Source organism: Homalodisca vitripennis, chromosome 2 (assembly GCF_021130785.1).
Source record: "Homalodisca vitripennis isolate AUS2020 chromosome 2, UT_GWSS_2.1, whole genome shotgun sequence".
NCBI classification, from domain to species: domain Eukaryota; kingdom Metazoa; phylum Arthropoda; class Insecta; order Hemiptera; family Cicadellidae; genus Homalodisca; species Homalodisca vitripennis.
In genome coordinates, this window is record NC_060208.1 from 57,468,364 (window position 1) to 57,483,712 (window position 15,349).

The following is a 15,349-nucleotide window of genomic DNA, read 5'->3' on the forward strand; positions in this document are numbered from 1 at the left end:
AACGAAAGTTATAGGTCAAAGATCTCTGCCAAAGGATTTCCGCAGCTTTTGTTTCCATTGCTGGGGATGACCCATCATAGTTTTTTGTAGCACAAGTCTTTATGTCCACTAAACCAAATATTATATTCTGGAGAATCTTCACCTAACTCTGTCTTCAGTAATTCACACACACCTGACAATACTTTGACAGTACGCAATAGTCTACGACTAGGCCAGTTTTGTAGCTCTATCACACATCCAATGCCATAATTGGATGTATGGCCTCTCTTGTGCCACGATCCATCGTAGCTTACACCGAGATCAATGACAGAATCGTCAGTTACAGTACAATCCATTTCTTTGTATACTTCACGCACTCTTTTTTCGAGCCATTTCAAGATTACTTTGACTGACATCAATGGCAGTATTGAGTATTTGCTACAACTGAAAGCATGCTTGTGAAAATGTTTTTGCTACTCAAAATAGGCATGTTCATAATCATACAAAACTGCTCTACAGCAGCAATAAACCTTTTCCTAATGCTGTAAAACTTTTTCACAAATCCTCTAACGGTTTACATCAAAGTTGTTAGATTCATCAATTGTATCAGAAGTAAAAGAAGAAGCTTTTAATTCTTCGCAAGTACTACATGAAATCGTAAGTTTTATTGCAAACCCACGTTGGTCTGATGTCTATCAAAACTAAATTTTGTTGAAAGCATTAGAGGGCAAGCTAGGCTAAGTAACAAGAGGCTTCAAACACCTAATGTCAACCACTGCGTACCCCCCCCACCCCCCCCCCCCCCCACCCCCCCCCCCCCCCACCCCCCCCCCCCCCCACCCCCCCCCCCCCCCACCCCCCCCCCCCCCCACCCCCCCCCCCAATTCCTCTGTGATCAAGCGGCCAGTTTAAAAAATTGATTTAACTTAAAATGTAAAAGAATTATCTAAATTAGTTACTGTATGAAAAATACAAAATCTGATGAAGGTTTACTAATTAGTTTAATGAGTTAAAATCTACAATAATAAAATGAGAGAGATATTTAGAGCAAAAGTGATCTTAAAATAAAAATCGATTGATTCTTTACCCTAATATAAGCTATGACAAAGGTTAAAGTGTAGCCCCGTTCTCCATTAGTTTCTCCTGCTGCAAGACCGCCAACTGCCGTTGCAATCTTGTAGATCCTCTTCTCCTGACTGGCAACATCTTCTGGGTCCCCTATAGAAATACTTACTGTCAGAAAACTGATTCTTCAGATTCCATAAATTAAATAAAAATAGAGTGAGATAATTATCTCACATCATAACCAGTTTCTATACAATTCTTTCCTTAGTTTGATCTATTTTAAATTCAGTGATTGGTGAATAACTATTAACTGCAGGCCATCATTTTATAACACTACTGTAGAGTAGAGTATTTGAAAATTGAGTTACAATTAGATAATAAATTTTGTTTCAATTAAAATAAATCAAATTAGAAGTCAAATTATGGTCAACTCTATTGACTACAGATACTAAACTCTCTTTGTTTTTTTTAAGGGAGTCTTCAACACACATGGTACATGGTCCTGAAATATAATCACTCTGTGTTTTGAGTGATTTCCAAACATCATTACAGTGCTATGAGAATACATATGAGGGTCGTCCACAAAGTAACCTCAGTTTTGAAATAAAAAATAAACCAGTTGAGATACAAAAAGTGTATTATATAAATGTTAAAACTACAGATTTTCTCTACTTTTCTACATATTCACTATACAAATTCAAGCACTTATCATATCTTTTAACAGTTTTTGAAAATCCGTCTTTAAAAAAATCTCCCGCCTGAAAACGTAGCCAATCTGTCACAGCGTTTTGAAGCTCTTCATCACTCGCAAACCTCTGAGATGCAAGCCACCGCTTCATGTACGGGAAACGATGGAAATCACTGGGAGCCAAGTCCGGGCTGTAGGGGGGGTGGTCAAAAACGTCCCATTTGAACTTTTCCAAAAGTTCTGTTGTTCTTTGAGCTGTATGAGGGCGGGCGTTGTCATGGACAAACACAACACCAGATTTCAGAAGACCACGACGCTTGTTTTGAGTCGCTAGTCGTAGCCGTTTTAAGGTTTCACAGTAAGCTGCAGCTGTAATGGTCGTACCACACTCCATAAATTCATCGAGCAAGATGTCCTTAGCATCCCTAAAAACTGTAGCCATCAATTTTCTCGTTGACAAAGATGGGCGAGCTTTCTTTTGTTTGCTTGGCGAAGCGGTATGACCCCATTGCATTGACTGTTATTTTGTTTCGGCATTCACATAGGCTACCCAAGTCTCATCTCCTGTAACGATCCTGTTCAAAAATGTTTCTCCTTCAACGTCATACTGAGTAAGAAAGTCTATGGCAGAACTCATTCTTTTCATTTTGTGATCATCGGTGAGCACTTTTGGAATCCAACGAGCACAAAACTTGTGATAGCCTAGTTTTTCTGTCACTATCTCATGCACAAGACTTCGAGAAATTTCAGGAAAATGATCTGAAAGTTCCGAGATTGTGAAGCGACGGTTCTCGCGAATTTTCTCATCCACTTTGTTCACCAAGTCATCACTGACGAGAGATGGCCTACCACTCAGGTCTTCATCATGAACGTTTGTTCTTCCATTTTTTTTTTTAAACGAACCCATTGACTGACTACACCTTCGCTCATAAAGTTTGGGCCATACACCGCACTCAATTCACGATGAATTTCAGCTGCTGTGTAACTTCTTGACCACAGAAATCTTATTACACCACGCACTTCACACTGGATTTTCTAAAACGGCGCTCATGTTTTTACGTTGTAACAAAAGAACGCGCGATCGCACGATGCTCTCCCTTGCACAGCTAGAAGCATACTGAACGGCACGCGATGTGAGAATGGCAGCGCTACCCCCACTACTTATCGCGCCACGCCCAAACGGCGATTACTTTATGGACGACCCTCGTATTTCATCAAATATTTGCACTGGTGGAATTCCCCTACTTTCTTCTTTATATTGATACAAAACCATTGAATTGCATGAAAAGAATGCTTTGAAGTATGCAATTCTAAGGAAAAAAGGAAAATTTTTATGAAACTGGTTTTACACAAATTAGTTTAAATATTTTAACCTTTTAAGGAGTGCGTGTAAACTCTACATAATGAGTAAGGATGTCATATGTTGTATATTCTTATAGTGGCCCAAAGGAGTACGGACGTCATATGACGTTTAGCCTGTGTATTTTTGTATTATCATAAATGCATTGTTATTACTGATTGCATTTAAGTATATTTGTCTGTAAAGTGGTTCCATATATCGGCAACATACTTAACTTCCATGTTTGTGCTTGCATTCACTTATAATCTGATTTTACCACCAGATCTCAGTACCCACCTGGTAGAAGCCACTGACTCAAGGTCGCGTCGCGCACACATCGCTTTGCTGTCAGATTATGCCACCACATTATTCTAGCCATTCCTTGTATACTGCATACTGTGGCCGTATTTATCTTGTGAGAGTGACATATTTGTTGAGCAACCATCTAGTTTGTTACTGTTGTCCAAATGGCAGACAACATTGATTGAATCTGCCGTTGTGAGGAAATAAGACAATTGATTTTGAAAAAGTACTGAAATATTGACTTGTAGAATACGTAGTTCATTTTTATTAAGCTTCCAAATGTAAATAAACATTTTTTTTTAATTTTAAAGATTTTAATTTTTTACTCCTTTTGGTAATTTTTTGGATTTCATCCATTACTCATTTTAGCCTATCAAAAGAAGACGTCATATGACGTCCATACTCCTTAAAGGGTTGACAAGTTCCTTGTTTACATGACAGCTGTCAATATTTTTAAAAATCATTTTGCCTGACTTTACAATGTATTAATCATAGCTTTCATAAAAACAATCAACAATGTAAGCCAAATCTCCTGAAATATGTGCCATAGTTGCAGCAGGTGAAATAATTCAGCTTTAATATTCTAGCAATGAATCACGTAACTAACTTTTTATGGACACTACAAGTTGAATGTAACTATTAAATTTTTATTTTGTAACCATCTCTTAGAATAAACTGTTTTACAGAATATTTTGTCATGGTATTCAATAGTGAAATAACAGCAAAAAATAACAAAGCTTGAGAAATAGATTGAAAGCAAAATATTAGAATGATAAAATTCATTATTTTCAAAACAACTTCCAATTACTATACAGGGGTGGATCAGTTGTGTTGGTTATTAACTGTTGGAGCACAGAACTTTTTTAAAGCCTTTAACCCTTATTCTCCCCATCCTCACGGGCTACTGGCCTCTGTGAGGATCTTATCAAACTGAATAAGTGGGAGAGGTGATACAGTAGGTCAATTGTACTGATAATAAGTGCAGCAGTAACACATGGGATTCGAACCCGCACTATCTCTAGTACAGATCCAAAGTCTACCATCTTGGATCGCTCGGCTATCAGCATTCCTTTCTAATGAATTAAAATGAGTTCATTAAAATCTTAAGAATTGTACACAGAAACATCAGAAGTAAGATAATACAAATCAGAACTTACAATTTGCAACTCAAATCCATTATAATATTTAAACCTCATGAAGTTGTAAGCCAACACTTACCTTCAAACAGCAGTGTTGCTACACAGACTTGGTCCAGGCTGAAGCCCTTCAGTTTTGTCAAGAAGGTTTTCTTGAGACCCTCCTTGAGCGATCCAAAGTAACCAGTTTCTGGCCGAAGGGCTTGGCCAAATTGGAACTGTTCATTGTCCATCAGCCTAATACTGGCCGGTTGGCAGCGCTGGAACCATGGCAATACTACAGTCAGCTAGCAATTCTTAATTTTCCTGTATTTTATTTTATAACACATATTTTATTATTACTTTTGCTGTCAAATATTAAATTTTTGTTTCCCTTATATATCGTCTCTAATAAAACTCATTTGTTTTTTAATATAATAAAATATTTGTACACTGTCTTTACTAGGACAATATTCAGTGTTGACTATAAATTAAATTATTTAAAATATATAGATGACAATTTTTAGAAAGTACCATTTAAAATACAAAGTAATACATTTTTAAGCAAATTAAAAAATGAAAAAGTAGATGTATTGTGCAACAAGAACATTAATTTTGCAATAAATTAAAAATTCTAAATATTATTTTTGTTTTGTACTGTAAGAGATGTGTATAAGTGTGACAGATCAGTAATAAAACAAAATAAAGTTCAAACGTGTGAATGTTCATGGCAAACAGGTGTGGGGGGATACAGTTGAACCATGTGACACAACCACATAGTCACCACTGGAAGTGAATGCGACATATAAGTGTAAAAACGAGTAAAACATCTATCAGTTAAATAAATTTATGCTGGAATAAATAGTAAACATAACTAAATAAATTCATATGTTATAAAGAGATATATTGGATCCTTAACGTATTGGTGTGGGTTTGAGATTAAAAGTGGAAGGGATCCAATTTTCCTCTGTCCGACGTTCTCTTTCTAGTTTGGTATCTGACGGTTAAGACGTATTTTTGAAGCAAATGCAAATCATTCCATTTGTTTTAATATTCATTGGTTTTTTTTTATGAACTAAAGTACTAAAAAAGTAAACATTTGGCCTGATATTACATGAGAAAGACTGAAAGATTAGCATTATATAAAGTAAATTGCTGTTTAATAAGTGAAAATTGAGCAACCACATGTTGAATTTGTTTCACTATACTGACATATGAGGTAATAAACTAAGATTCAATAGTGAAGTTTTCTGATTGAAGCAAATTCAAGATAGTGTTTTGAACTATAAGAAATATAAAAACCTAGTGATCCACATAACTAACACAGCCATTTATTTGTTTTGAAGTTTAACAAATTTAGTATTATAAATTTATATGTAAATTTTGAACTGAATGCCTTCCTTTACAATTGAACTGCACCATTTACTAATATAAAAGTGAAATTTAAATTGATTCATATCTAATAAAAAACAAACATTTAGTGTCCAATAACATAAGGATCAAACATTTTTATTTAACAACAACAATTTACGTACATTAAATAACTTCAATCCAATATATTTAATAACACCAACTTGGCCAGAATACTACATTGAACCTTTATATTTTGGCACCAACGTTGGGCAAAATAAAATTTGAACCTCATCATTTTGGTGACACCCATGCGGGACACGAATTCATTAAAAAATTCAAACCGTTATTATCAAACGTCTCAAGATCTACAGTTATGATTGATTTTTTGAAGCACTTGTACATGTTATGACAAGTTATTCACAGATAAAGATAAATACATTAATTGATCCTATAATTTACAACAAGAGAATATACTTACCTGTCTGGCTACTTCCCTCATGCACCTCACACCAGTCTCAAAGTCTGGGAACACTATGGAACCATATTTCTTACACCGAGGCAGAGGCCGAATTTTCAGCACCACTTCAGTTACAACTCCCAGGGTACCTGCAACATATGGACATTTTAAACTGTATTTAAAGCAAATTTAAATTATACGGTATTTTCTTTAATAAAAAAACTAATTTTAATCTTGAGAATGTAGTTTGACTAGATTTGTCCAAATCTGTTTGTTATAACATTCTTTAGCAAAATGTCTTGAGCTGCTATAAAATGCTTTGCTGAAATCCAATACTCAACCCCAGGTATTCATAGATCTTGAAACCATTTAATATTTCTGTGACAACACAGTCCAGGCACTCAACTTTAGAAAATCAAGGTTGGAATCATATTGGAAAAAAATCCACTCATATGAAAAACTAAAAAAGCTGCTCTTTAACATAAGACTCAAGTACTTTTTGATAAAACTAACATTGTTTTTGTTCTGTTATTGGCTAAATATTGCAAAACCTATTGCTCAGGAGCTGGAAAAATTTCAGTCTCTCTGTCCACTTAGTATTTCAAAAACTAATTAAAGTGTCAACTTGAAATATTTGATAAAACTTAATTTCTACACAGGCAATACCACCATCAATGATGGTACATGTCTATCCATGCCATTGGGCTGAGCATTAGCACATCAATTTTTAACAGGATATCTGAAGAACAGATTGAGCTTTTATTTTAGAAATTTGTATATTTTGCTATAATTCATTGGGTTAGCATTGGTCTGTCTGTCTATTTGTTCTCAACAGGACATCTCAAAAACAAAATGAACTGAAAACTTGACGTTTTTCATAAAGCTCATTTCTAGATAGGCAAGATTGAGTTTGACCATGCTTTATATCTGTCCATGGGATTTGGCTGAGCTTCAGCTGAGTCAATTACTTAGAAGAATAACTCAATATCAAAAAGATCTAAAAGTTTGAAATTTTGATTAAACTAAATTTCTAAATAGACAAACCAAGAGTTTGATACTAGTGTATGAATCTCCACGGAATTTCACTGAGCCTCGATAAAGCCTATCACTCAAGGGGTATCTTGAGATGAACTGGGCTATAAATTTGAAGTTTAGATGAAAGATGATCAAGTTTGATGGGTCTTTATAGAATTTGGCTGAATGTTATTAAAATCTATCACTGAGGGGTGTGTGTATATACATATATAACAAATTAAGCTATGGGTTTGAAGATATGGTGAAACCTCATTTCTGCTTAGGCAAGATCGATATCCCTTTTGTAGATGAATTCCTTCATAAGAAGCTTGAACATTTATCACAATTTCATATTCATAGCAAGCTACACAGTGATTTTTACTGTGTTATGTTGACTTTAGTTGTTGATAAAAATGAATTTCATGTATGATAGCTCAATAGTTTATATTAACTCACTTTCTAGTGTTTATCTATTAACCCTTTGAACCCCAGACCAAAATATTGATGGTGGAAAAAACGTACCAAAATCATTTGACCTAAGAACTACCGAGAATCCCCGGAGCAGAAACAGCTGTTTTGCATACTGTTTGTAAAAAAATTAATACTTTTGCTATTTTTTATGCTATTGTCTTGTATTACACACCAAAAATGTCCAGAATGAAATTGTATACACAGAAAAAGATTAGTCTGAAGTATAAAAAAAATGTTTAACAGCATTAAAATAATTTTAAAATATATGTATATAAATTTTTAGGCAAAAAAATTGATTTTAAGATTTTTTAATTAAAAAAATAAGAAATATTTTTATCATGGGCACCCACATTTTATTTTTCTAAATTTAGTTTTGTGTATGTACAAAAAAAATTATATTGATATCTCTAAAAATAAACTTTTTTTGAATTTTTTAATAAAAGTATGTGACTTGTAAAAACCTCTAAGCGTACAACACAAAAATCACTGATATTACCTAAAAAAATAAATTAGTAAAAAAATAAATAAAAAAATTAGTATTTTAATAAAATACATATAAATATGTATTAATACTCATAAAATAAGTATTTTACGACTTCAAATAAATATGTATTAAACGCATATACCATGGCGACGATATTACGTCGCCCGGGGATTCTCGCAACTTCATTGGCGACGATACATCGTCGCCGCGGGGATCTTCGCATATCTTCTCGGCGACGATATTTCGTCGCCTGGGGTTCAAAGGGTTAAGTACAAATACTTTTACAATTTCAACCGTGCAACTGGCTTCAAGCGATTATCAACGCATTAACTACATTTTCAAATCGCACAAGCTATTTTTGATGCATTAACTATGTTGTTATAGAATTATTACTCACCGCAAATACATTTTTACTTTGTTTGAACTAAAACACATGTAAATTTAAATATAAATATTTCATATTATACCGTAAAACATTCTATAGTTACATTAAATTTGTCATTAGAGAATTTTAAACTTGGATGTTCACATTTCGAACATGCAAAAATTACCGTATGTTTGTCAAAATTCCCTGTTAAGAGTTTACGTTCTACAAGATCATGAGTGTTATTATTGTAAATGGTGTAGCAATGGCTTTCAGAAACATCGTTTCAGTAGTCTGTTAGTAAATAACTGTTCATATGACAGTTGTTTGAAAAGGTTAAGTTTTGTAAAATCCCTATGCGACAAAAATTGTGTCATTAAATTTTATTATTTTGTTTACTTTACCATTGTCTGGAAGTAGTGAAAATCATATCAAAACAAAGAAAAACTCTTAAGCAACAGTATCTTCACTGAAGACGTTGGACTACTATTTTATTTTTTTCTGTTGCACAATCACCGACTCGACTCTGCTAGTAGATAAGAATTACACATCGTCTGGTTGCCATAGTGATTTCTTGGTTGTTATTACACCATTTGTCAATACTAGTGTATTGTGTGCCATTTATTTGTATATTTTAGATTTTTCATTGTTTAGTGTATATAAACGTTTGTGTAGGTTTTATAAATTAATGAAGAGAAAAATGTGAAAGTTGGTGTAAAGTTTTAGTGAATTGATTGAATTAAACTAAAGGTTGGCCTATCTTCATATAGGTTCAATATTTTTATTGTTGGGTATATACATTTCATAATGAGTGTTAATTTGAACAGTAGCGCATGGGGAATGTACATTACATTAGGTAGCGAATCAGAAGATAATGTTAGTTTGATAGATATGGATGGTTTGATTTGACTTGGATGAATCAGCTTCTGGTGAATTAATTGTGCCTGATCCTACTGACTTTGAAAATAATAAAGATAGAAATACATTGTAAATTTTTGTAAACTTATATACATGTACTTTCTATATGCCTATAAATAATTTTTGGATGAAAACAAAATTGTTACCTAAAAATTTTTAGCACTTCATTCATAGTTTTTACTTTTGTAAAAAATTGTGTCTCCATAGAAAACTGTTTGTATAACATAAACTTTTTCATAAATTTCACATTGGCTGTGAGGGTTCTATACATTGCAGAAAAATGTATTCTTTACTACTTGTTTATGTTAATCGATGTATTTTTAAAAGTACAATCCAAATTATTCAATATTTAATTCTTTTGTTGTAAACTACATTTATTTCCAGGACCAGGACTTGAAAATAGTGCTATAATGTCCAATTTACTACTACATTATTTAACACTCATACAAGTGATTGCATATACATAGGACAGTGTTCTAAACTCTTTCTACCCTCTGAAAATAAATAGATGTTTGCTGTATAATAAATTGTATATTTATTTCTATGGTTTTGCAGAAACCAGAGAACTGAGTTTGTGTCAGAAAATCTACAAGGAAATTAACATACGAGGGCTGTTTTTTAAGTAAGGGCCGTTTTTTTTTTTTTAAATAAACAATTATTTTTTTCAAAATACATTTATTTTCAGAATCTACATAATTTTTTTTATTTTTCTACATAGTTGCCTTGTTTGTTAAGGCACTTATCATATCTTAAAACTAAGTTTTGTAATCCCTCTTCAAAGAAATTTGCCGCCTGCTCTGACAACCAGGAGTTCACGGCCGTCTTGACTTCTTCGTCGTCATTGTAGTGCTTCCCGCCAAGATGATTTTTCAAGTACCGAAAAAGGTGGAAATCGCTCGGAGCAAGGTTGGGGCTGTACGGCGGATGATTCAAAACTTCCCAGCCAAAAGATTCGATCATTTCCTTTGTCCGAGCAGCGCTGTGAGGCCTTGCATTGTCGTGGAGGAGCAGAATTCCCTTCGTCAGCATGCCGCGTCTTTTGTTCTGAATGGCGCGTCGGAGACTGGCCAGGGTTGCGCAGTAGGCTTCTGAGTTAATCGTCATTCCTCGCGGCATAAAGTCCACTAGCAAAACGCCGTGCCTGTCCCAGAACACAGTTGCCATAACTTTACGCCGCGACAGCGTTTGCTTGGCTTTGACTTTGACTGGAGATGTTGTGTGCCGCCATTCCATGGATTGTTGCTTTGATTCATGAGTGATATGGGATAGCCATGTTTCATCTCCTGTGACAATTCGACTCAACATGTCGTCTCCTTCCTCGTCATAGCGGGTCAAGAAAGTCAAAGAACTGCTTAATCTCGTTTTTTTGTGATCCTCAGTGAGGAGTTTGGGTACCCATCTGGAGCACAATTTTTTTAAAGTTTAGGTTTTCTGACACAATTTTGTACAGTTCTGACCTGAACACTTGAGGAAATTCCATAGAGAGAGTGGTTATTGTGAACCGTCGGTCCTCATGAATTTTTGCGTCAACTGCAGTAACCAAATCTCCCGTGATTACAGACGGCCGGCCTGAGCGATCTTCATCGTGGACATTTTCGCGGCCATCTTTAAATTCTCGGACCCATTTCCACACTTTACCTTCACTCATTGCCTTGGCACCACCTCACAAAGCTGACAGTGAATGTCAGCAGCCGACATGTTTCTTGCAGTCAAAAATCGTATCACTGATCGAATCTCACACGCGGCGGGTGATTCGATTATCTTAAACATTTTAAAGATCAACAGTAATGCATACAGGTTAGCTACAGAGCTGCAACTGACATGAAGTTGTTCGCTAGGAATGCCGGGAGGCGGGGCGCACGCTCGTTACGGCAGGAACGCGAACTACTACCGTGTACGGGAGAACGGCCCTTACTTAAAAAACAGCCCTCGTAAATTTATTATTTGTAAAATCTAGAGCTGTGCCTTCAAAAATTTCATACAATTAAAATTAGCCTCTAAAAATTTAATTAGCTGAGCATTTATCAGAGTCTTTTCCACCAGTTGATGAAGAAATCTAACTTATGTCTTTGTGTGTCCATTTGTACACACATTCAGTTTTGAATGAGATAACTTGGAGGGTTAAAATATAGTATGAAATCTACCTATATTACTTCTATATACAAATGAAAATGCCAAACAGTTCATTGAGAGTTGCTCTCCAGGCCCAAATGGTATTAGCTGTGGGGCGAAAGTGAAGCCTCTTACTCTAACTTAAAAGCCTGGTATAAGATTAACCTTTTTCATTATTAAGAACGTGACTCTTGATGGAAAGGTGCTAGAAACTTGATATATAGATTTCTCTTAGTCAAAGAAAGAACTGTAATGATTTTTGGATCAAAAAGTAAAGGAGCAGTCTGCTCATCTGTATAATAACTCTTTCTTTAGAATATTGTACTACATAGTACAATTTAATAATCAATTTTCCTATGCCACATATTGTATGGCCTTATTTAATTATATTAATCAGAAGTTTAGATATAAATAGAACAAGGTACACAGCAAATTACATTAAATAATGATCCACAATAATTGTGAACACAAATGAACCTCTTACCTTCTGAACCGAGAATAACATGATTGAAGTCTGGTCCACTTGAGACCCGAGGACCCTGGCAAGGCTTATCCAGTACCCCACGAGGAGTCACCATCCTCACTTTCACTATGAGGTCCTCGATGTTACCATATGTGTTCTTCTTCATTCCCGACGCCCGAGTGGCAACCCATCCTCCCAGACTGGAAGCAGAAAGAGAGTAAAACTGTTGTCACTTTACACAAAGGTGAATTTTATTAAAAACAGCAACCTCTATAAGAATAAGAGACAATTAGTTGAACAATTACATTACAGTTTAACCTAAAATAACATCCAATTTATCGATTAGTACTGTATCAATTAGAATGTTGAGCTGGTTGATTATAATGTTAATTTCTAATTTATTTTGTCAACTAATTATTGTAATGAAACATAACTAGAAAATGTTATTGTATTTTTGGATGTAAATCTGTTGACAAGAAATATATCACCAACAATCGGTAGCCTTAACATTTATACAGCACAGGCTTTGGTGAAATTACAGAAATGTAATCAGATATTTAAAATAAAGCATATCACAAGAACCCATTGATGGGCACTTCCTTATTTATCTGCTATAATTTATTGTAAAATCTACCAAAATTGACAAACAGTAACTAAATATAGCTTTATACTAGACGATACAAACCTTATGTCTGCTTCTTCATAAAGGGAGTATGAATTGACATCAAAAACTGATTTAAATAAATCAACATTATTTTAATAATAAGCTGCTATTGTCAAATGCTGATAAATCTCACTTCATAACATGTAATAATACTTTTCAAATACAATTCCCAATGAGTCCAACAATCAAAATTAATTATAAAATAATAAATGAAGTGGATTACATAGGATTTTTAGTGCTGTAAATAGTAGAAATAGGTTGATTACAATACTCAATATCTCAATACTTATAATTCTCTCTATTTTATTTACTCGTTTCCAATACTAATATTTTTAAAGTATTTTGTTAGAAAATAATGAATAAAATCATCAGAAGTGCTTAAAATATGCTTGGAAAGTCATGATTTCACAATATTACAACCAATGATGTATCGAAACTGAATCTTGAATACACCGATCTTCAAATAAGTCTATTCGCAGACAACAGCTGATTGGCAATACGCAAATTACAGATTGTTAATACTTGTTTTGTTGGACTTCCTACTCGAAAAAATGTAATTAGGTAAACAAATTAACAAACTGCTATGGTTTTATACTTAATATTTTGCTTTCAGTTTGTATTTTTTAAATGTATTTTTGTTTATCACCACGTGTCTATTGCATGGACATCCCCTTTTCAGCGTAAACGAACACAGATCCACTAATTTTTATTTATCTTATGATTTGTGTAACTATACAAATATGTTCTCTATAAGAATAAATGTATTTTTATATCTTGGCTCAGGCTGGTTTGAATTGTTGGCCACTCTTACTGGCCAGATTTGCTTGATAACAAAAAAAAAAAAAACAATTTTGTTGTTCATTGTTGGGGCTCTTAATTATTTATGATTAAAGTGAGGAAAAAAGTAAGATTTTAATAGATAGATTTAGATAGGATAGAAAGAGCAGGATAATTTTTACCAAATTGGAATAATATCCCTCTTCTTCTTCACAGAATATGTTCTTTTTAATATCTTTATGACAAAGAATGGGAATATTCTTATAGTCCAGTTGAGGTAAACCCTTCTGTTTCAATCCTATATAAATGCTTTAATACTATTTAATTATTACTTATTAATACTATTTATACATGATTAGGTATTGAATTCAGATTCAAGACCAAAGTTGGTGGTATCAGAATTGGAATAATTATTTTTGTATTGACCCACCCTTAATAAAAATAGCAATACCATATTTTTAGGATCTGGCTAAATTTTTACTTCTTAGTAGAAAATAACACAGGAATTTAAATCAAATTCAGAATTGAGAATCAAGACCATACTAACTTTGGTATCGGAATAGAATTTTTTGGAATCAGCCCCTCACATTAAATAGATAAAAATATTTGGTAACATTTGTACATTGATAAAACTATGACCAAGTTATCTTTGGTAATATTTTGCTCTATTGAGAAGAAAACTTTTTTTAAGACATTGAGTCTTTAAAAACAACGTATTTGTCTTGCATATACTCAATTTCATCTTTAGGAATCTTTAAGGAAATCATCTATTACCAAACCGAAAAGTACAAAAAGAGTCCTATGCTTAATCTTTAAACTTAATAGATGAACACCATTGAAAGAATACTTATCATTAGACATAATGTAAGTGTATGGCCCGTATAAAAGGGCTGTAAAATCAACGAAACAATCCGTGAAAATCATCATTTCACACTTAGAAAACTCTCAGAACATTTCCTCCAAATTTCCAGTAATTTAGTTCATGAAATTGTGATTGATAAACTTCGTTAACACAACTTTTGTGCCAGGTGGGTTCCACAAATCCTAACAGTAAACCACAAAAAACAGAAACTTGCTGCAGCACTGACATTTATGGAAGACCATGAAGAAAAAATGGAAACCAAGTCATTGATTGTAACCAGTGACAAGTCTTGGGTAAAGCATGTCAACTGTTAAACAAAATGACAGATGATGGAATGGGGACACACGCATTCGTTCAAGAAAACGAAGAAATTAGCAAGAAAAATCATGGTATTTTGGGACGCTCAAGGAGTTATCCTCATCGATTTTCTTTAACGTGGCAAACTAACAACTCAGGGAAGTATTGCCAAACACTCAGAAACTTACAACGCGATATAAAACAAGCGTTGGGGAAAACTCAGCAGCAAAGTTTTGTTTCTCCATAACAACACTCGTCCACACATGGTCATTTGTACCCAAGAACTCTTGAATGGTTATAGATGGAAAGTTTTCAGTCATCCGCTGCACAGCCCACATTTGGTCCCGAGTGACTACCAACTGGTCGCAGTGATGAAGACGTGGCTAGCTAAGCAGCGATGACACCAACACTAAACTGCATTCAGGTGTAAACCAGTGGTTGAACTCACAGGTGGCAGAGAGGATATTGAAAAGCTTGTACCACATCATGATAAATGTCTTAATTTAAATGGCGATTATGTAGAAAGTCTGTTAAATTTTGTAGAAAAATGGTCTGTTCAAAACATCTGTTACTTTCTTAACAGTTATTTATCAAACTGTTCTACCATTATGAAATAAATTTGAT

The 15,349-nt window shown here is 34.0% G+C and overlaps 1 protein-coding gene across 1 annotated transcript in view; it reads right to left on the minus strand.

Moving 5' to 3' along the window:
* Nucleotides 1-1,006: 1,006 nt before the first annotated feature.
* Nucleotides 1,007-15,349, minus strand: part of LOC124354016 (alkyldihydroxyacetonephosphate synthase-like) — a 44,662-nt gene continuing 30,319 nt past the window's right edge. Inside the window, exons 7-10 of the mRNA XM_046804140.1 lie at nucleotides 12,147-12,325; nucleotides 6,321-6,448; nucleotides 4,593-4,770; nucleotides 1,007-1,197 (exon numbers count right to left, since the gene is read on the minus strand). Of these exons, the coding sequence (XP_046660096.1) occupies nucleotides 1,022-1,197; nucleotides 4,593-4,770; nucleotides 6,321-6,448; nucleotides 12,147-12,325 (661 nt within the window). The 3' untranslated portion in view covers nucleotides 1,007-1,021. The remainder of the gene's footprint in view (nucleotides 1,198-4,592; nucleotides 4,771-6,320; nucleotides 6,449-12,146; nucleotides 12,326-15,349) is intronic.